Source organism: Nomascus leucogenys, chromosome 1a (assembly GCF_006542625.1).
Source record: "Nomascus leucogenys isolate Asia chromosome 1a, Asia_NLE_v1, whole genome shotgun sequence".
Classification (NCBI taxonomy): Eukaryota; Metazoa; Chordata; class Mammalia; order Primates; family Hylobatidae; genus Nomascus; species Nomascus leucogenys.
In genome coordinates, this window is record NC_044381.1 from 66636428 (window position 1) to 66656744 (window position 20317).

Sequence of the window (20317 nt, forward strand, 5' to 3'; positions counted from 1 at the left end):
TTGACATGCCTCTTACTATCATATATTAAGTAAACCTTACAGCAATCTTCATATTCATACTACTTTCATCTGTATCAGTTCACTGATCTTTATAATAATCCGAAACATAACAGGAATTCATTCTTCTGTTGTGAGAAAATGGATCATAAAAGTAATTTATCCAAGATTAACAGGTTCTTGAAAGCAGTTGTCTAAGAGAAACCAGTATTTTTTTTGACCAAGGCATATTGTCAGCAATGTGCCCACATATAAATGACATAAAAATGACATTTTTCTATAAAAGTTAAATGTTTGTAAATTTTCATGCCATATCTTAATATCCAAAATGGCTTTACCTAATTAAGCATCTAACAACTATTTTTTTTTTTTGAGATGGTGTCTTGTTCTGTTGCCCAGGCTGGAGTACAATGGTGCGATCTCGGCTCACTGCAAGCTCCGCTTCCCCGGTTCACGCCATTCTCCTGCCTCAACCTCCTGAGTAGCTAGGACTACAGGCCCACGCCATCACACCTGGCTAATTTTTTGTATTTTTAGTAGAGACGGGGTTTCACCATGTTAGCCAGGATGGTCTCGATCTCCTGACCTTGTGATCCGCCCGCCTTGGCCTCCCAAAGTGGTGGGATTACAGGCGTGAGCCACTGTGCCCAGCCAGCATCTAACGACTTTTAAGAACACTGTACATCCATCCCTCCCTTCCTCCCTCCCTCCCTCCCTTCCTCTCTCTCTCTCTCTCTCTTTCTTTCCTTCTTTCTTTTCCCTCTGTGGCCCAAGCTACATGTAATCTACTCGGCTCGCTGCTGCCCCGCACCGCGGACTGCCTGGGACTGCCAGCGCTCGCCAGCCTGCTTTTCCTCCTTTGGCTGCAGGCGCGGTTTCGCCATGTTGGCCACGCTGCTCTCCGGCTCCTGACCCCGAGTGCTCTGCCCGCCTCGGCCTCCCAAAGGGCTGGGACTGCGGGCAGAGTCTTGCTCACTCAGTGCTCCGCGTGGCCCGGACTGGAGTGCGGAGGCGTGGTCTTGGCTCGCGGCAGCCTCCGCCTCCCAGCCGCCTGCCTTGGCCTACCAGGGTGCTGGGATTGTAGCCCCTGCCCGGCCGCCGCCCCGTCTGGGAGGTGAGGAGCGACTCTGCCCGGCCACCCATCGTCTGGGAGGTGAGGAGCGCCTCTGCCCGGCCACCCATCGTCTGGGAGGTGAGGAGCGCCTCTGGCCGGCCACCCATCGTCTGGGAGGTGAGGAGCGCCTCTGCCCGGCCACCCATCGTCTGGGAGGTGAGGAGCGCCTCTGCCCGGCCACCCATCGTCTGAGAGGTGAGGAGCGCCTCTGCCTGGCCACCCATCGTCTGGGGAGTGACGAGCGCCTCTGCCTGGCCGCCCTGTCCGGGAAGAAGTGAGGAGCGCCTCTGCCCGCCACCCCGTCTGGGAGGTGAGGAGCGCCTCTGCCCGGCCGCCCCGTCTGGGAAGTGAGGAGCGCCTCTGCCCGGCCGCCCCGTCTGGGAAGTAGGAGCGCCTCTGCCCGGCCACCCATCGTCTGGGAAGTGAGGAGCGCCTCTGCCCAGCCGCCCCATCTGGGAGGTGAGGAGCACCTCTGCCCGGCCACCCATCGTCTGGGAGTGAGGAGCGCCTCTGCCGGCCACCCATCGTCTGGGAAGTGAGGAGCGCCTCTGCCCAGCCACCCATCGTCTGGGAAGTGAGGAGCGCCTCTGCCCGGCCACCCCGTCTGGGAAGTGAGGAGCGCCTCTGCCCGGCCACCCATCGTCTGGGAAGTGAGGAGCGCCTCTGCCCAGCCACCCATCGTCTGGGAAGTGAGGAGCGCCTCTGCCCGGCCACCCATCGTCTGAGAGGTGAGGAGCGCCTCTGCCCGGCCACCCATCGTCTGGGAAGTGAGGAGCGCCTCTGCCCAGCCGCCCCATCTGGGAGGTGAGGAGCAACTCTGCCCGGCCACCCATCGTCTGGGAGGTGAGGAGCGCCTCTGCCCGGCCACCCATCGTCTGGGAAGTGAGGAGCGCCTCTGCCCAGCCACCCATCGTCTGGGAAGTGAGGAGCGCCTCTGCCCGGCCGCCCGTCTGGGAAGTGAGGAGCGCCTCTGCCCGGCCACCCATCGTCTGGGAAGTGAGGAGCGCCTCTGCCCGGCCACCCATCGTCTGGGAAGTGAGGAGCGCCTCTGCCCGGCCACCCATCGTCTGAGAGGTGAGGAGCGCCTCTGCCTGGCCACCCATCGTCTGGGAAGTGAGGAGCGCCTCTGCCTGGCCGCCCTGTCTGGGAAGAAGTGAGGAGCGCCTCTGCCCGGCCACCCCGTCTGGGAGGTGAGGAGCGCCTCTGCCTGGCCGCCCTGTCTCGGAAGAAGTGAGGAGCGCCTCTGCCCGGCCTCCCCGTCTGGGAGGTGAGGAGCGACTCTGCCCGGCCGCCCGTCGGGAAGAAGTGGGAGCGCCTCTGCCCCCCCCGCCGCCCTGCCCCCCCCGCCGGGAAGAAGTGAGGAGCGCCTCTGCCCGGCCACCCATCGTCTGGGAATTGAGGAGCGCCTCTGCCCGGCCACCCATCGTCTGGGAAGTGAGGAGCGCCTCTGCCCGGCCGCCCCGTCTGGGAAGTGAGAAGTGCCTCTGCCCGGCCACCAATCGTCTGGGAAGTGAGGAGCGCCTCTGCCCGGCCACCCATCGTCTGGGAAGTGAGGAGCGCCTCTGCCCAGCCACCCATCGTCTGGGAAGTGAGGAGCACTTCTGCCCGGCCACCCGTCGTCTGGGAAGTGAGGCGCGCCTCTGCCCGGCCCCCATCGTCTGGGAAGTGAGGAGCGCCTCTGCCCGGCTGCCCCGTCTGGGAAGAAGTGAGCAGCGTCTCTGCCCGGCCGCCCCGTCCGGGAAGAAATGAGCAACGCGTCTACCCGGTCGCCCCGTCTGGGAAGTGAGGAGCGCCTCTGCCCGGCCGCCCTGTCCGGGAAGAAGTGAGGAGCGCCTCTGCCCGGCCGCCCTGTCCGGGAAGAAGTGAGGAGCACCTCTGCCCGGCCGCCCGTCTGGGAAGAAGTGAGGAGCCCTCTGCCCGGCCGCCCCGTCTGGGAAGAAGTGAGGAGCACCTCTGCCCGGCCGCCCCATCTGGGAAGAAGTGAGGAGCGTCTCTGCCTGGCCGCCCGGTCTGGGAGGTGAGGAGCGCCTCTGCCTGGCCGCCCCGTCTGGGATGTGGGGAGCGCCTCTGCCCGACCGCCCCGTCTGGGAGGTATACCACGGAGGCCTGAAGCAATCTGGGGGCTGGACGTGGTGGCTCACGCCTGTGGTCCCGGCACTCTGGGGGGCCGAGGCGGGTTGATCACTTCGGGCTAGGAGTTCGAGACCAGTCTGGCCAACATGGCGAAACATATGAAAAATACAACAGACAAACCAACCAACCAACTCAGTGACAACAAAACAGGTCTATCCTGGAGTCATACTCTAATTTTTTATATTTTCCTCCCTTTCTGATCCTTTATCCCACTTTCTTTTTCTTCCTCTTCCTTCTCCTTCTTCGTCAAATAGAGGATTGAGTTATTATCACTGATCCATATAAAGTCCCTCTCTCGTTTATTTTGATTCCCACTCCCCATTTCTATTCCCCATCTTCCCATGTGCAACCTTCCTAATATGTTTGATATGCATCTTTTTGTTTGTATGCATTTTTAGAAAATGTTTATTGTTTTTGTGTGCAAAAAAAATTAAAAAAAAAAAAAAAAAAAAAAGAACACTGTACATCAATGTGGTCCCCACACCAGCATCAGCATTACCTGAGAACTAGTTAGAAATGAAAATTCCTGGGCCCTAGACTAGATCTACTGAATTAGCAGAGGGTGGGGGTGGCAATCTATGTTTTAACAAGCCCTCCAGGTAATGCTGATGCATGTTAATTTTTTTTATTTTTGAGATAGAGTTTTGCTCTGTTGCCAAGGCTGGAGTACAATGGCACAATCTCGGCTCACTGCAACCTCCGCCTCCTGGGTTCAAGCGATTCTCCTGCCTCAGCCTCCCAAATAGCTGAAATTACAGGCGTGCACCACCACGCCTGGCTAATTTTTTTTTTTTTTTTTTTAATTTAGTAGAGTCGGGGTTTCACCATGTTGGTCAGGCTGGTCTGAACTCCTGACTTCAGGTGATCCATCCTCCTCGGCCTCCCAAAGTGCTGGAATTACAGGCGTGAGCCACCGTGCCTGATCAACTTCATTTCTTTATTTAATGTAGGCTAGTTAAGTGAAGCAGTGGGAGTGGAGAAGGAACAAAGAAATGATGTATGTTAAACTTTAGGAACCACTGCTGTAGAATATGAGTCAGCAGGGCCTTCCAGCTAGCTGGAATACAGTTGAAATACAAAATAAGTGATTAATACAGCTACAATCATCTTTACCTCACCTTACTTCCCGTTTTCTTATGTAAACCAGAATTTCTCTCCCTTTGCCCTCTGCACAAGATATCCATCTGTCTTCTCACAGAGTAGCTAATAAGTCTCCTCAATTCACCAAGAAATCATAACCATTTGAAGTAACCCAAAACTTAGCTAAAAAACACATTGGGCTCGCTTCAGCAGCATATATACTAAAATTACAATGATACAGAGATTAGCACAACCCCTGCACAAGGATGACATGAAATTTGTTAAGTGTTCCATATTTTTTAATTTTAAATTTAAAATTTAAAAAAATTAAAATGAAAAAGAAAAACATGGGCTGGGCCCGGTCGCTCATACCTGTAACTCCAACACTTTAGAAGGCTGAAGTGGGAGGATTGCTAAAGCCATAAGTTCGAGACCAGCCTGGGCAACAAAGCAAGACTTAGCTTAAAAATGAGCCAGGCATTGTGGTGTGCTCCTGTAGTTCCATCTACTTGGGAGGCTCAGGCAGGAGGACTGCTTGAACCCAGGAGTTCAAGACTGCAGTGAGCTATGATCACACCAACTGCACTCCAGCCTCAGGGAAGGGGGAGTGACATACCACCTCTAAAAAAACTAAAGACAACCGAGCGCAGTGGCTCATGCCTGAAATCCCAGCACCTTGGGAGGCCGAGGCAGGCAGATTACCTGAGGTCAGAAGATCAAGACCAGCATGGCTAACATGGTGAAATCCCATCTCTACTAAAAATACAAAAATTAGCTGGGCGTGGTGGCGCACGCCTGTAGTCCCAGCTACTTGGGAGGCTGAGGCAGGAGAATCGCTTGAACCTGGCATGAAGAGGTTGCAGTGAGCTGAGATTGTGCCACTGCACTCCAGCCTGCGCAACAGAGCGAGACTCCGTCTCAAAAAAAAAAACCACCTAAAGACATACATTTGCCTCTCCCAAATAAGGCTTAATTGCTTACATGCACATTTATGTAGTTCAAACAGTCTAAATTGAGTTATGTTATCTAAGTAAAACAAAATATTTTTTCTCACAGTTCTTTCATGTTCTGACACATGACCCATTTTACCTTTTAAGAGACAGGGTCTCATTATGTTGCCCAGTACATTTTAATACAATATGAAATGGGTTTAAAAACAAAACACCTTACCTTTCCAAAGTAAGCAAAGGTTCAGCAGCTCTAGCATGATCAAGTGGATAGCGTTCACGAACGGCAAATTTAACATCATCTGCCTCATCAGTTCGAAACCTTAGAATATTTAAAATTACGTACTCATAATCTGTAAGAACAATGTTCCCCTGCAATAGAATAAAATACTATTTAGGGCTCTTTCAAATCATTTTTGAGGCCGGGCACAGTGGCTCACACCTGTACCCCCAGCACTGTGGAAGGCTGCGGCAGGCAGATCACTTGAGGTCAGGCCTTTGAGACCAGCCTGGCCAACATGGTGAAATTCCATCTCTACTAAAAATACAAAAGTTAGTCAGGTATGGTGGCGGGTGCCTATAATCCCAGCTACTTGGGAGGCTGAGGCAGGAGAATCACTTGAATCTGGGAGGTGGAGGTTGCAGTGAGTCGAGACTGCACCACTGCATTCCAGCCTGGGCAACAAGAGCAAACTCCGTTTCAAAGAAAAAAAAAAAAGGAAATAACAAAACAAAACAGAAAAAAACAAAGCAAATCATTTTTGAAACTACTTAAAAATTGAGAAAGAAGCCAGGCGCAGTGGCTCACGCCTGTAATCCCAGCACTTTGGGAGGCCGAGGCAGAAGGATCACCTGAAGTCGGGAGTTCGAAACCAGCTTGACCAACATGGAGAAACCCTGTCTCTACTAAAAATACAAAATTAGCCAGGCATGGTGGCACATGCCTGTAATCCCAGCTACTTGGGAGACTGAGGCAGGAGAATCGCTTGAACCTGGGAGGCAGAGCTTACAGTGAGCTGAGACTGTGCCATTGCACTCCAGCCTGGGCAACAAGAGCAAAACTCCATCTTAAAAAAAAAAAAAAAAAAAATTGAGATAGAAAATGTGGTCAATTTCAGAAGCCAGCCAGGCAAGTAACATATTACACTTTCACCTGCAATTTGTCTTTTAATATTAATAGTTACATGGCAAGAGCAGTACAGTTAGTTATACCATTTGCCCACGTATTTCCACATTTGGTAATGTAACCCAATGAAGTCACTCCAACACTCCAGTAAAACCAAAGGCAACATGCTTAAAGATGTTCACTAAATGGCTGGGCGCAGTGGCTCACACCTGTAATCCCAGCACTTTGGAAGGCTGAGGCGGGCGGATCACCTGAGGTCTGGAGTTCAAGACCAGCCTGACCAACATGTAGAAACCCCGTCTCTACTAAAAATAGCTGGGCATGGTGGCGCATGCCTGTAATCCCAGCTACTCAGGAGGCTGAGGCAGGAGAATGGCTTGAACGCGGGAGGCGGAGGTTGCTGTGAGCCGAGATCATGCCACTGCATCCCAGCCTGGACAATAAGAGTGAAACTCCGTCTCAGGAAAAAAAAAAAAAAAAAGATGTTCAAGATGTTCACTGAAATTTATTTACAATAGAAAAAAAAACCCAAACAGCCTAAATGTAAAAGTTAGAGAAATTAAATTATGATAGATCAACACAACAAAATAGTAGAAAGAGGTTACCTAATGGAAACAATGTTAAAAAAAAAAGGAAAATATAAATAATGTTAGGTAAAACATACCAAAGACACACAAAAAAGTTGTATCCTAGAAAATGGAAGGCATATGTAGGCTAAAATGAAATTACTTCTTATAGATTTAGAATTAAAGACTTTTTAAAATTTAATATTGCTAGATAACCTTTTCAATAAAAAAGAAGGGGGAACATGATGAAAATAAAGCTAACGAAAGAATACCACCTTCCAAATTTATTACTGACAAGAATTTTTTACTTGATTTATTACTGATAAGAGTTACTCTACAGGTGTAATTAAAATACAAAGAAGCATCCACGAAAATAGTCAAAAATGCCTTACAACTGCTTACAAGATAGTCACAGAATATGGTGGGAGTAATCCCAAATTCATCTGAAATGACAGGTTGCAACATAAGTGGCTTCAGTAAATGTAGCCACCATTTACCTTGGTTAGAGAGATAGATAACCAGAAATTACTAAGTGTTGAAAAACTAGTACCAGGCCGGGTGCAGTGGCTCACGCCTGTAATCCCAGCACTTTGGGAGGCCAAGGCGGGCAGATTATCTGAGATCAGGAGCTCAAGACCAGACTAGCCATCATGGTGAATCCCTGTCTTACTAAGAGTACAAAAACTAGCTGGGCATGGTGGCAGGCGCCTGTAATCCCAGCTACTCGGGAGGCTAAGGCAGGAGAATCGCTTGAACCCAGGAGGTGGAGGTTGCAGTGAGCCGACATCACACCACTGCACTCCAGCCTGGCGACAGAGCGAGACTTATTCTCAAAACAAAATTAAAAAAATAAAAAAAAAAGAGTAAAAACTCAAGTTAGAGTAGAAAAGGACATTTACAACACATAATCAGCAAAGGGCTCATAATCAGATTAAAGAGCTCTAAGAGATCGTATCAAATGTTGCTAAGTATGTGGAGCTAAGGGAATTCTCAACATCAATGAATCTCACAGACATTATATATTGAATAAAAGAGCCAGGCGTGGTGGCTCACCCTTGTAATCCCAACACTTTAGGAGGTTGAGATGGGAAGATCGCTTGAGCCAGGGGTCCAAGATCAGCCTGGGCAACAAAGTGAGAGTCCGTCTCTACAAAAAATCAAAAAATTGGCCAGGCGTGGTGGTGCACATCTGTGGTACCAACTACAGGAAAGGCTAAGGCAAGAGGGTCACTTGAGCCCAGGAGGCTGAGTTTGCAGTAAGCCCTGATCATACCACTGCATTCCGGCCTGACCAACAAAGCAAGACTCTATCTCAAAAAAATAAAAAATATTGCATTAAAGAAGGCAGACCCAATGTCATGCATTGCTTAACAATGAGATACATTCTGAGAAATGCATTTAGGCAACTTCGATGTCGTGTGAACATAATATACTTACACAAACCTAGATGGTGTAGCCTACTACATCCACCAAAGATATGATATAACCTATTGCTCCTAGGCTAGGAATCTGTATAGCATGTTACTGAATACTGTAGTCAACTGTAACACAATGGAAAGTATTTGTGTATCTAAGCATATCTAAATATAGAAAAAGTACAGTAAAAATATGGTATTACAACAGCAGTTCCAGGCCGGGCGCAGTGGCTCATGCCTGTGATCCCAGCACTTTGGGAGGCCGAGGCGAGCAGATCACCCGAGGTCAGGAGTTTGAGAACAGTCTGGCCAACATCGTGAAACCCCATCTCTACTAAAAATACAAAAATTAGCTGGGCATGGTAGTACATGCCAGTAATCCCAGCTACTCAGGAGGCTGAGGCACTAGAATCGCTTGAACCCGGGAGGCGGAGGTTGCAGTGAGCTGAGATCACGCCCTTGCACTGCAGCCTGGGCAACAGAGTGAGACTGTGTCTCAAAAAAAAAAAAAACCAAAACCAAAAAAAAAAAAAAAACTGCAGTCCCCAACCTTTGGCACCAGGGACCAGTTTCATGGAAGACAATTTTTCCATGGATGCGGCGTGCAGGGGTATGGTTTCCAGATGAAACTGTTCCACCTCAGATCAGCAGGCATTAGATTCTCACAAGAAGCACTCAACCTAGATCCCTTGCATGCACAGTTCACAATAAGGTTCACGCTCCTATAAGAATCTAATGCCACCACTGATCTGACAGGAGGCAGAGCTCAGGCGAGTAATGCTCACTCGCCTACTGCTCACCTCCTGCCATGTGGCCTGGTTCCACAGACCAGTTCCAGTCTGCAGCACAGGGGTTGAAGATCCCTGGTATAAAAGATTAAAAATGGAACACCTATATAGGGCGCTTACCATGAATGGAGCATGCAGGACTGAAAACTGCTCTGGGTGAGTGATGATGAGTAAATGTGAAGGCCTGGGACATTACTGTATACTACTGTAGACTTGATAAATACTGCACACTTGGGCTACACTAAATTTGTTTATTTTTTAATTTTTTAAAAAATTACGCTTACTTCAGATTAAATTTATGTATATATATATATATGTATATATATATATATATATATATATATATTTTTTTTTTTTTTTTTTTTTTTTTTTTTTGAGACTGAATCTCACTCTGTCACCTGGGCTGGAGTACAATGGCATGATCTCGGCTCACTGCAACCACTGCCTCCCAGGTTCAAGTGATTCTCCTGCCTCAGCCTCCTGAGTAGTTGGGACCACAGGCACGCACCACCACACCAGGCTAATTTTTGTATTTTTAGTAGAGATGGGGTTTTGCCACATTGGGCAGGCTGGTCTCGCACTCCTGACCTCAGGTGATCCACTTGCCTCGGCCTCCCAAAGTGCTGAGATTACAGGTGTGAGCCACCACACCCGGCCCAGATTAAGTTAGTTAGTTAGTTAATTTATTTATTTATTTTTGAGACAAAGTCTTGCTCTGTTGCCCAGGCTGGAGCACAGTGGCACAATCTTAGTTCACTGGAACCTCCGCCTCCCAGGTTCAAGTGATTCTCCTGCCTCAGCCTCCTGAGTAGCTGGGATTATAGGTGCCCGCCACCATGCCCAGCTAATTTTTGTATTTTTTAGTAGAAACAGGGTTTTGCCATGTTGGCCAGGCTAGTCTTGAACTCCTGACCTCAGGTGATCCACCCTCCTCAGCCTCCCAAAATGCTAGGATTACAGGTGTGAGCCACCGCACCTGGCCTGAGTCACTGCGCTCAGCCAAGTTTATTTTTAAGATGTTTTTCTTTCTTCAATAATAAATTAACCTTAGCTTACTGGAACTTTTTTACTTTATAAACTTTAAACTTTTTAACTTTTTGACTCTTGTAATAACACTTAGCTTAAAACACATATCGTACAGCTGTACAATATTTTCTTTCTTTAGATCCTTATTCTCTAAGCTTTTTTCCATTCCAAATTGTTTTGTTTTTACTTTTAACGTTTTTGCTAAAAACTAACACACAAACACACACACCAGCCTAGGCCTACACAGGGTCAGGATCAAGATGTCACTAAGCAGTAAGAATTTATTAGATCCATTACAATCTTACAGGACCAACGTTTATATGCAGTCTGTTGTTGACTGAAACATCACTATACATACAGTGCATCAGTGCATGACTGTATTTGACTATTTTCTGGTTGCATGATATTAGTCCTGAAAAATGTCAAGTACCAAATAATTTACTTCTCAGATCTTCATCTCCTACATTCTATTCTAAATGGCTAAAGTCTGCCTAAACTCAGACCTATACATAAAATGAAGGTTATTACTGGAAAATTTTATTTTATTTGTGTGGCGCCCATTTCCTAGCCTTTGACACAGAAAATAAATGTTCCCCCACTCATGTTATATAGCACTATTACAAAATGATTAATAATGAATTTTCCTTCACCATATCCCACAAATTTAACTTACCCTATCATAGAGCTCAATGATTAAATGATAAGCAGCTTCATCACTTCCAAATTGAAAATCTACAATTCTATCCACACCAAGCTGTTTTGCACTGACTAATCTCCGACTCTTCAAATGTTTTCGGCACTAGCAAGAGAAAGAAAAAGGCATTCATTTAGTAAAAGTGAATTTCTAACCATTTGGTATTGGTTTATAAATAAGCTTCTTTTCGTTATCATCAGGAATATTTAAAACGTTGTAAATAACAGTATAGTCATAAAGTAAAAGATTGAAAATGATAATCACAGGGAAAACATTTTATTATAACACTGCTAATTCGGAAACAGTGTTTTATTTGCATTTTTTTAAGACAGGGTCTCGCTCTGTCACCCAAACTGGAGCCCAGTGGTGTGATCATGGCTCGCTGCAGCCTCAACTTCCCTGGCTCAGGTGATCCTCCTGCATCAACCTCCTGAGGAGATTGGGACCACAGGCACATGCCACTATCCCCAGCTAATTTTTTCATTATTTGTAGAGACAAGGTCTCACTATGTTGCCCAGGCTAATCTCAAACTCCTGGGCACAAGCAATCCTCCTGCCTTGGCCTCCCAAAGTGCTGGGATTACAAGCATAAGCCACTGAGCCAGGCCTTTATTTTCAATGTTTAAGTAGAGAATGATGGACCTATAGCAAAATTTGCTTTGTTGCTTTATACCACTGCTAAATCCCTTGTTGTTGTCCTAATGACCTCACTCAAAGCCACAACCTTTATTTACTTATTTTATTTTATTTTGAGACAGAGTCTCGCTCTATCGCCCAGGCTGGAATGCAGTGGCACAATCTCAGCTCACTGCAACCTCCGCCTCCCAGGTTCAAGTGATTCTCCTGCCTCAGCCTCCCGAGTAGCTGAAATTACAGGCGTGTGCCACCACGCCCGGCTAATTTTTCTATTTTTAGTAGAGGCAGGGTTTCACCACGTTGGTCAGGCTGTTCTCGAAGTTCTGACCTCGTGATCTGCCCACCTCAGCCTCCCAAAGTGCTGGGATTACAGGCGTGAGCCACTGCGCCCAGCCAACCTTTATTTATTTATGATTTTTTTTTCTTTGGAGACAGAGTCTCACTTTGTCACCCAGGCTGAAGTACAGTAGCACAATCTTGGCTCACTGCAACTTCTGCCTCCCAGGTTCAAGCAACCCTCCTGCCTCAGCCTCCCGAGTAGCTGGGACTACAGCTGCCCACTACCACTCCTGGCTAATTTTTTGTATTTTAGTAGAGATGGGGTTTCACCATGTTTCCCAGGCTGGTCTTGAACTCCTGAGCTCAGGCAATCTGCCCACCTCAGCCTCCCAAAGTGTTAGGATTACAAGCGTGAGCCACCGCGCCCGGTCCCTTTATTTTTTTTAAGTCTCTTTGATGACACTCTAAGTATACCAAATTTCCCTTTTGTATGCTTCATTTATGTTCAAAATTAATTAATTGTTTCCATTAATCTTCTACTTCTAATATATATCAACTATGGACCATAAGCTTATGGCTTATGGTATCCCGTAAATAGTCCACCACCTTATATCCAGTTACCCCTACTAATTCTTTTTTTTTTTTTTTTTTTTTAAGAGACAGAGTCTTTGCCAGGAGCAGTGGCTCAGGCCTGTAATCCCAACACTTTGGGAGGCCGAGGTGAGTGGATCATGACATCAGGAGTTCAAGACCAGCCTGGCCAACATGGTGAAACCCCATCTCTACTAAAAATACAAAAATTAGCCAGGCATGGTGGCGTGTGCCTGTAATCCCAGCTACTTGGAAGGCTGAGGCAGGAGAATCACTTGTACCCAGGAGACTGAGGTTGCAGTGAGCCAAGACTGCACTGCTGCACTCCGGCCTGGCGACAGAGGAAGACTCCGTCTCAAAAAAAAAAAAAAAAAAAAAAAAAAAAAAAAAAAAAAAAAAAGACTTAAATACAAAACAAATTTTACAGAAGTTAATCTAAAACCACCTTTAAAAAAGACAAAAAATCCACTCCTTGACAAAGGTTGAAAAAAAACAAGAAACACATAAATTCATTATTAAAATTAATGCTAACATATTCATAACTAAGAAGAGTTCTTCTCCAGACCTTATGGTCCAAATTGACTGAAATTCGCTTTTTATATACTTATATACTTAGGCAGAATAACTTCCTAGAATAAACAATCTGCTCCTCCTTAACTCAGTAGTTTTAAGAATGACCTATACTGATTTAACAGTAACTTACATGTAGGGCTATCTTTAAATCCCTAAAGGAAAATCACAATCAGTTCTTCCAGAGTCCCTGAGTAATAATTTTATTCAAGAAAAATAAAGATAAAAGGCATCACTGAAAGGACAGAAGTTCACACAAAGGAATAGTATAAAGGGGATTATTTATCATGGAGAGTACAGATGGACACATAATACATATTTAAAGCTTGTTTCATTTCCCTATCAACAGCCTGGTGAAATCAACCTTCTGCTGTGTGCCACAAAGCTATAGCTGTCATCCCCAAATGTGAATACTGGAACAACCAATGTGATTGATCACATAATAGACATAACTCTGCCTGTACCATAAAACAGTAACAGCTCTTTGATTCATAAAGTGCTTAACATTGTCTGCTCCATTGAGGAAATCTTTCTATACATTTAGATTGACATGTACACCTAACCCATAGAATTGTAAGTATTTTTTAAAGTGACTGACCTCCTATTAGTGTAGTCTGATTTGGAGATGTTTATACAATCCCAGTGTCCTATCTCATTGGCCTGTTACCTCATCCATAAAACTGAAATTGTATTTGTTCTTCGCAGTCCACTGAGTTGCTAAACAACTTAAATAAAATACATATTATTCATCTGCCTTAAAAAGTGCTACGTAACAGGTAGCATTATTATTGTCATTATTATTAAGGACAGGCCCCAAAAGAACTATTTTGGGTTACTATTAAATTAAACTTTAATAATCTGAGAATTTTGTGAAAGCCCTTGTGATATTGAAACACCTAATTTGTAATCCAAAACAGACTCTAAATTGCTGGGGAGTAAGGCTCGTCTCTGTAAAGCCTCTAATGAAATAACTCAATGCCATAACAGATACATTTCCAAAGTAAGGAGCGGAGCAAGAAGGAAATGAACACGTATGGAGTTCTAATATGTGTCAGGTATTGTTTCAGGTGCCTTTTTTTTTTGGAGATGGAGTCTCACTCTGTCGCCCAGGCCGGAGTGAAACAGTGCGACCTCGGCTCACTGCGATCTCTACCTCCCAGGTTCAAGTGGTTCTCCTGCCCCATCCTCCCAATTAGCTGGAATTACAGGCGTGTGCCACCACACCTGGCTAGTAGAGACAGGGTTTCACCATTTCGGCTGGGCTCGCCTTGAACTTCTGACCTCAAGTGATCCACCTGCCTTGGCCTCCCAAAGTGTTGGGATTACAGGCATGAGCCACCGTGCCCAGTCTGTTTTAGGTGTTTTATATGTCATTTCAATTAATCCAATAATTTCATGAGGGAGGTACTATCCACATTTTACGTTTAAATAAACTAAGTTCCAAGAGGTTAAGTAACCTTTCCAGGTTATAAAATTACTTTCTGACAAAGCCATTAATTCAAAGTTAAGTACATCTGACTCAAAAGTCTTGGGTACCACATGCATTTTCAATCTATATGTTACATCAATAAAAGAATGGGTAGCATGCCCACACATGTAAAAATCTGTTTTAATAGTAAAAACAAAACAGAAAAGTAAAAAGACTTAGTAACATATTAATGTCAGTGAGTATTCCAAAAAAAAAAAACTGACTGGATATAGAGGAATACAATTCACAAAAGTGAGCTCTGGAAGATAAGACTAGGAAAAAAAGGTGGGGCAGGGAGAAGGAAGAACACAGAAAGCCAAGAATGTTAGGCTATAGAATATGGATTTAGAAATTAGGAAACCATAAAAGGTGAGATAACTAATGAAAATTATACTTTAAAAAAATTAATGTTGGGCCAGGCAGGGTGGCTCATGCCTGTAATCCCGGCACTTCGGGAGGCTGAGGTTGGTGGATCACCTGAGGTCACGAGTTTGAGATCCGACTGGCCAACATGGTGAAACCCCATCTCTACTAAAAATACAGAAATTAGCTGGGCCTGGTGGCATGCGCCTGTAATCCCAGCTACTCAGGAGGCTGAGGCAGGAGACACTTGAACCTGGGAGGCAGAGGTTGCAGTGAGCCAAGACTGTGTCACCGCACTCCAGCCTGGGTGACAGAGCAAGACTCCTTCTCAAAAACAAACAAACAAACAAAAACAAACAAAAAATTAACGTTGGTCTAATTTAGAATTGTTTTGATGCGGAGAAGTGAACTACAGTTAAGGAACTGTAAGGCTGAGTGTGATAAAAGCTTGAACCCTAATAGTGACTGTGGAAACAAGATCTGGAGCAGAATAGGATGTGAAAGGTAATGGGGGTGAAGTCAATTAATAAATATTCACTTTATTCAACCCATTATCTGTCAACCACTCCCTTTACCTTCATTTTATCTGCACTTTATTCATAAGAGTGAAGGAAACCCCAATTAAAAACTTAACTGTTAGTGAGCAATCTCTTAAAATTTAGCTTCAAGTGTAACAAGTTTACCTTCATGGCAAAACTAGACGGCATCACATTCTTAGGCCACTCAAATTCTGTTGTATGAATTCGTATGCCAGATTCAAGTAAAAGTGTAGCTTTGAAGTCTGGTCTGTAGAAGAAAAAAGTCAAATTTTTCTTTAGGGTATATGCCAAAGCTAATTGTTAAACAGACTTAAAATGCAGGTTAAAAAAAAAATCAGTAATCTCATACTTAATTGCCAAAGAGAAAATAAGCCTATAAAATGTTCTTACTTTTGAAGACGAATAAGATATGTCTTATTATCCACATCATAAACATTGTTTACTCTCATTCCTAGCAAGCTGCAAAGATAAAGGAAACATGTAACATATCACACTATTGCCTGAAACATAAAACTACACATAATTTAATAAAAGCTTCGAAAGAGCGGATCTCAGTCTCTAAGTATATGGGGTCAGCCGGGGAGCAGAGTCTGAAAGTCATTTGGGCATTCAGTTCAAAACTTAAGAGAAACGATTTAAAAACAAAAGTGGTCTATCAGCTCTAGGAACAACACACTATAGCTTGCGTCTTCCAAATGACCCAATTTTGGGGGAGAAATACAGTAAAATATAATCCAATTAATTTATTACAAGGGAGAAAAAAAAAATAAAAGAGGGCCCCGAAAACATGACAAAGCTTACACGGCTGAATAACAGAATCCAGACTAGAATCCAGATCTCAGTCCAAATCTGCTCAATCCAGCTAAAACGGCGATGCTCTCTCTCTCTCTGGGGTGCGGGGCGGGAGGTGTTCAAGAAACCAAGCCTCCAGTCGGGAAACCTCTGGAGCAAACCGGCGTCTCGTGTTTTACCAAACGTTTCCTGCCCGACCCGGACAACCCAGGCCAACAACGCAAGAGCGTCGCGCTAGCAGGGCAAGCCAGAGAGCTGGGAGGACGCGGGGAATGGGGCACGAGGTGCCTAGGACCCCCAGGGGTATCCTAAGGGCCACGGGAAAGACACCACACGCCTGCCCACTCAGGCCTAGGCAGGTCCACAGACGCAGTAGGAAATAAGGTAACACATCAAGCTGGTCTGTTTGCGCCATGGGACCCCGGCCTCTGCTTCCTGCACTCCCCGCACGAGCCTGGTCACTTAGGGGACTGTACCTAGCATTCAGCTCCGCGAGTACGGCGCGGAGGTCAATGGTGCTAAAGCGGGTCTTCATGGCGAGGTCCCAGGGTCACTACCGCAATTTCCTCTACTGCCCAGCCGGACTCGACGCCGCTTCTCTTCCGCGCAGGCGCTCTTGGCGGAGCTCTACGGCCGCGCAGAAGACCCAATATTCCTTGAGGCGAACGTATTTGTGTCACTTTTCTGAAGATTTCGATTGTCAAGTTGCAGTTGACTCTCTTCATTGTACCAAAACTCAAATTCGAATAAAGATCCAAACTGTTCTCTTGAAACTTCATTCCTTCCTGGAACCCTTACGGACCAGTCTGGTTACCTTGCCCCTTTGCGTTTCGGGCTCAAGCCAGCCTTCATAGTGACCCCTGCTGGTCGAAACAATTTTCGAGATGATTATTAGGAGTATTTCCCCACAGGGGGGCCGTAGGGCTCAGTGTAAACGAGCAAGGACCCCTTTCTGCGCGCTTACTTTGACATAAGATTTTGAAATGTAACGAAACGGAACTGCTTCGGTCCTTCTAAGATTATCCTCAACGATCAAGGCGAACTCTCAAAACGGAGTTCCTATTTCGATGGGTCCTGCTCTCTGAAGGAGCATTCTGCAGTTGATTACAGGATTCTCATCGAACCTCGGTCTTGGTACACCTGAGACTCACCGCAGTACCTTGTGTACCATCGGTGCTCCATGAACACTTGGCAACATGAATGTGCAAGTGTTTAGCTAGATAATGGTGAAATAAGATAAAAATAAAAATAAGAAGATTCCCAATGGGGGTGGGGTGGGAGGGGGGAGTCACAGTGTAGTGAGGAAAATAGTCCTGTAAGAATGTAAATTCTGCATTTCTTTTGTCTTAGGATAGATGCGTGGGAAGAAAGGATACTTTATAAGGTGAGAACTCAAAAGAGGCAGGGTCTCACTATGTTGCCCAGGCTGGAGTGCAGTGGCTATTCACAGGCGCAATCCCACTACTGATCAGCACGGGGGTTTTGACCTGCTCCGTTTCCGACCTGGGCCGGTTCACCCCTCCTTAGGCAACCTGGTGGTCCCCCGCTCCCGGGAGGTCACCATATTGATGCCAAACTTAGTGCGGACACCCGATCGGCATAGCGCACTACAGCCCAGAACTCCTGAACTCAAGGGATCCGCCAGCCTCAGCCTCCCGAGTAGCTGGGACTACAGGCACGCGCCACCGCGCCCGGCGCTCGGCGTCGCTGCAAAGAGCTGCTAGGGGCTTGCAGGCTACACATGGTAGCAACCAGAATTCCTACCACCAGAAGGCGACTCTAAACAGAAAGGGCGCCGCTGCTATTTCAGAAGAACTGGTATCAGTAGATGCAAAAATAGCTACAGCACATACTGCACAGCATTACTGTCATACGGTACAGTAAACCATACAGAATGGCCCAAAATATGAAAGCACTGGCGAGAATGTGGAGAAAAGGGAACTTTTGTATGCTGTTGATGGGAATGTAAATTAGAGCTATTGTGCAAAACAGTATAAAGGCTCCTCACAAAATTAAGAATAGAATTACCATGTGATCCAGCAACAAAATCGCTATCCTGAAGATATATGTTCATGTTCATTGCAGCATTATTCACAATAGCCAAGATATAGGGATAATCTACTTTTCATCAATGGATGAACGGATGAGTGCAAATATATATGTACACACACACACACACACACACACATACATACATACAGTGGAATATTATTGAGCTTTTAAAAAAGAAATAAACCTTGCTGTATGCAACTGGCATGGATTTAACAACATGGATGAACCTGGAGGACATTATGCTAAGTGAAATAAGCCAGACACAAAAAGACAAATACTGCATGATCTCACTTATACGTGGAATCTAGAAGTTTCTCATAGAAACAGAGAGTAGAAATGTGGTTTCCAGGACTTGGGAAGTGGGGGAAATGGGAAGACACTGGTCAAAATGCACAAACTTTCGGTTATAAGTGGAATAAGTTCTGGAGACTTAATGTACAGCATGCTGATTATAGTTCATAGTAATGTATTGTATGCTTGAAATTTGCACGGGAACAGAAAAACAAATACCGTATGTTCTCACTTATAAATGGGGGCTGAATGATGAGAACACATGGACCCATGGAGGGGAACAGCACACAATGGGGCTTATCAGAGGGTGGAGAATGGGAGGAGGGAGAGGGTCAGCAAAAATAACTAATGGGTACTAGGTTTAATACCTGGGTGATGAAATAATCTGTAAAACAAACCCCATGACACAAATTTACCTATATAACAAACCTGCACATATACCCCATGAACTTAAAATAAAAGTTAAATTAAAATAAAAAACAGAAATTTGCTAAGAAAGTGGATCTCAAATACACACATACAAAGTGTGAGGTTATGGATGTGTTAATTGGCTTCATTGCAGTAATCATCTCACAGTGTATACATACATCAAAACATCACATGGCTGGGCCGGATGGCTCACACCTATAATTCCAACACCTTGGGAGGCCAAGGCTGGCAGATGGCTTGAGCCCAGAAGACCAGCCCGGACATCATAGTGAGGCCCCCTCAGCAATCTGCACAAAAAAATAAAAAAATTAGCCAGGTGTGATGGCATGTACCTATGGTCCCAGCTACATGGGAGGCTGAGGCAGGAGGATCCCTTCAGCCCAGGAGGTCAAGGCATGATGGCCATAATTGTGCCACCACACTCCAGCAGGAGCTTCAGAGTAACACCCTGTCTAATAATTAAAAAAAAAAAATTGGCCGGGTGCAGTGGCTCACGCCTGTAATCCCAGCACTTTGGGAGGCCGAGGTGGGTGTATAACCTGAGGTCAGGAGTTCAAGATCAGCCTGGTCAACATGCTGAAACCCTGTCTCTACTAAAAATACAAAAATTAGCCAGGCGTGGTGGCATGTCTATAATCCCAGCTACTTGGGAGGCTGAGGCAGGAGAATCACTTGAACCCAGGAGGTGGAGGTTGCAAAGAGTTGAGACTGCACCATTGTACTCTAGCCTGGGCAACAAGAGGGAAACCCTGTCTCAAAAAAAAAAAAAAAATATATATATATATATATATATACACCTCAAATATATGCAAATTTTATTTGTTGCCATAATTCATTTTACACTGCTATAACAGAACACCACAAACTAAGTAATTTATAAAAAACATAAATTTAATGCCTCAGTTCTGGAGACTAGGAAGTCCAAGATCAAAGGACTGGCATCTTGAAAGGGCTTTCTTGGTGTTACATCCCATGGTGGAAGGGCAATGAGAGAATGAGAGAGACAAGAGGACCAAACTCATCCTTTTATAAGGAAACCATTCCCATTTATTTTTTCAGTAGCCCTAAACTAAGCCCCAGGCACTGTCTTATATAAAATATTTTAGTCTCTTATAAGCTTGGCATTAACCATCACTATGTTTGGCCTCATCAATAGATGTCTGGGATCTAGAATGAGAGATGGGATTTTTCAGTCCTATGCTTAGAGAGTAAATCAGAGATAGAATACTTTGTTGTGTACTGGGGAGTCATATTTTCCCAGAAAGATATACAAATGGAACAAACAGAATAGTGAAATTCAATTGAAACCATGTAATGCAAGAAATACTTGTGGTTCTTCTGGGTAAAAATAATGCTAAATTTGTTATTTATAACCCCAAGGGTTAAAGAAAGTACTAATGAGAAAATTTTAGGGCAATGGA

General features: G+C 45.4%; 1 protein-coding gene and 1 pseudogene across 2 annotated transcripts in view; one reads left to right on the top strand and one right to left on the bottom strand.

The window, feature by feature from the left end:
• NEMF (nuclear export mediator factor) overlaps positions 1–16742 on the bottom strand; it is a 79275-nt gene extending 62533 nt beyond the window's left edge. For both annotated transcript variants that reach the window (XM_030810132.1, XM_030810130.1), the window contains exons 1-5: positions 16601–16742; positions 15723–15791; positions 15477–15579; positions 10866–10991; positions 5495–5643 (exon numbers count right to left, since the gene is read on the bottom strand). In XM_030810132.1, coding sequence (XP_030665992.1) covers positions 5495–5643; positions 10866–10991; positions 15477–15579; positions 15723–15791; positions 16601–16659 — 506 coding nt within the window. In that variant the 5' untranslated portion in view covers positions 16660–16742. The remainder of the gene's footprint in view (positions 1–5494; positions 5644–10865; positions 10992–15476; positions 15580–15722; positions 15792–16600) is intronic.
• Positions 4526–4624, top strand: LOC115836018 (annotated as a pseudogene).
• Positions 16743–20317: the final 3575 nt, after the last annotated feature.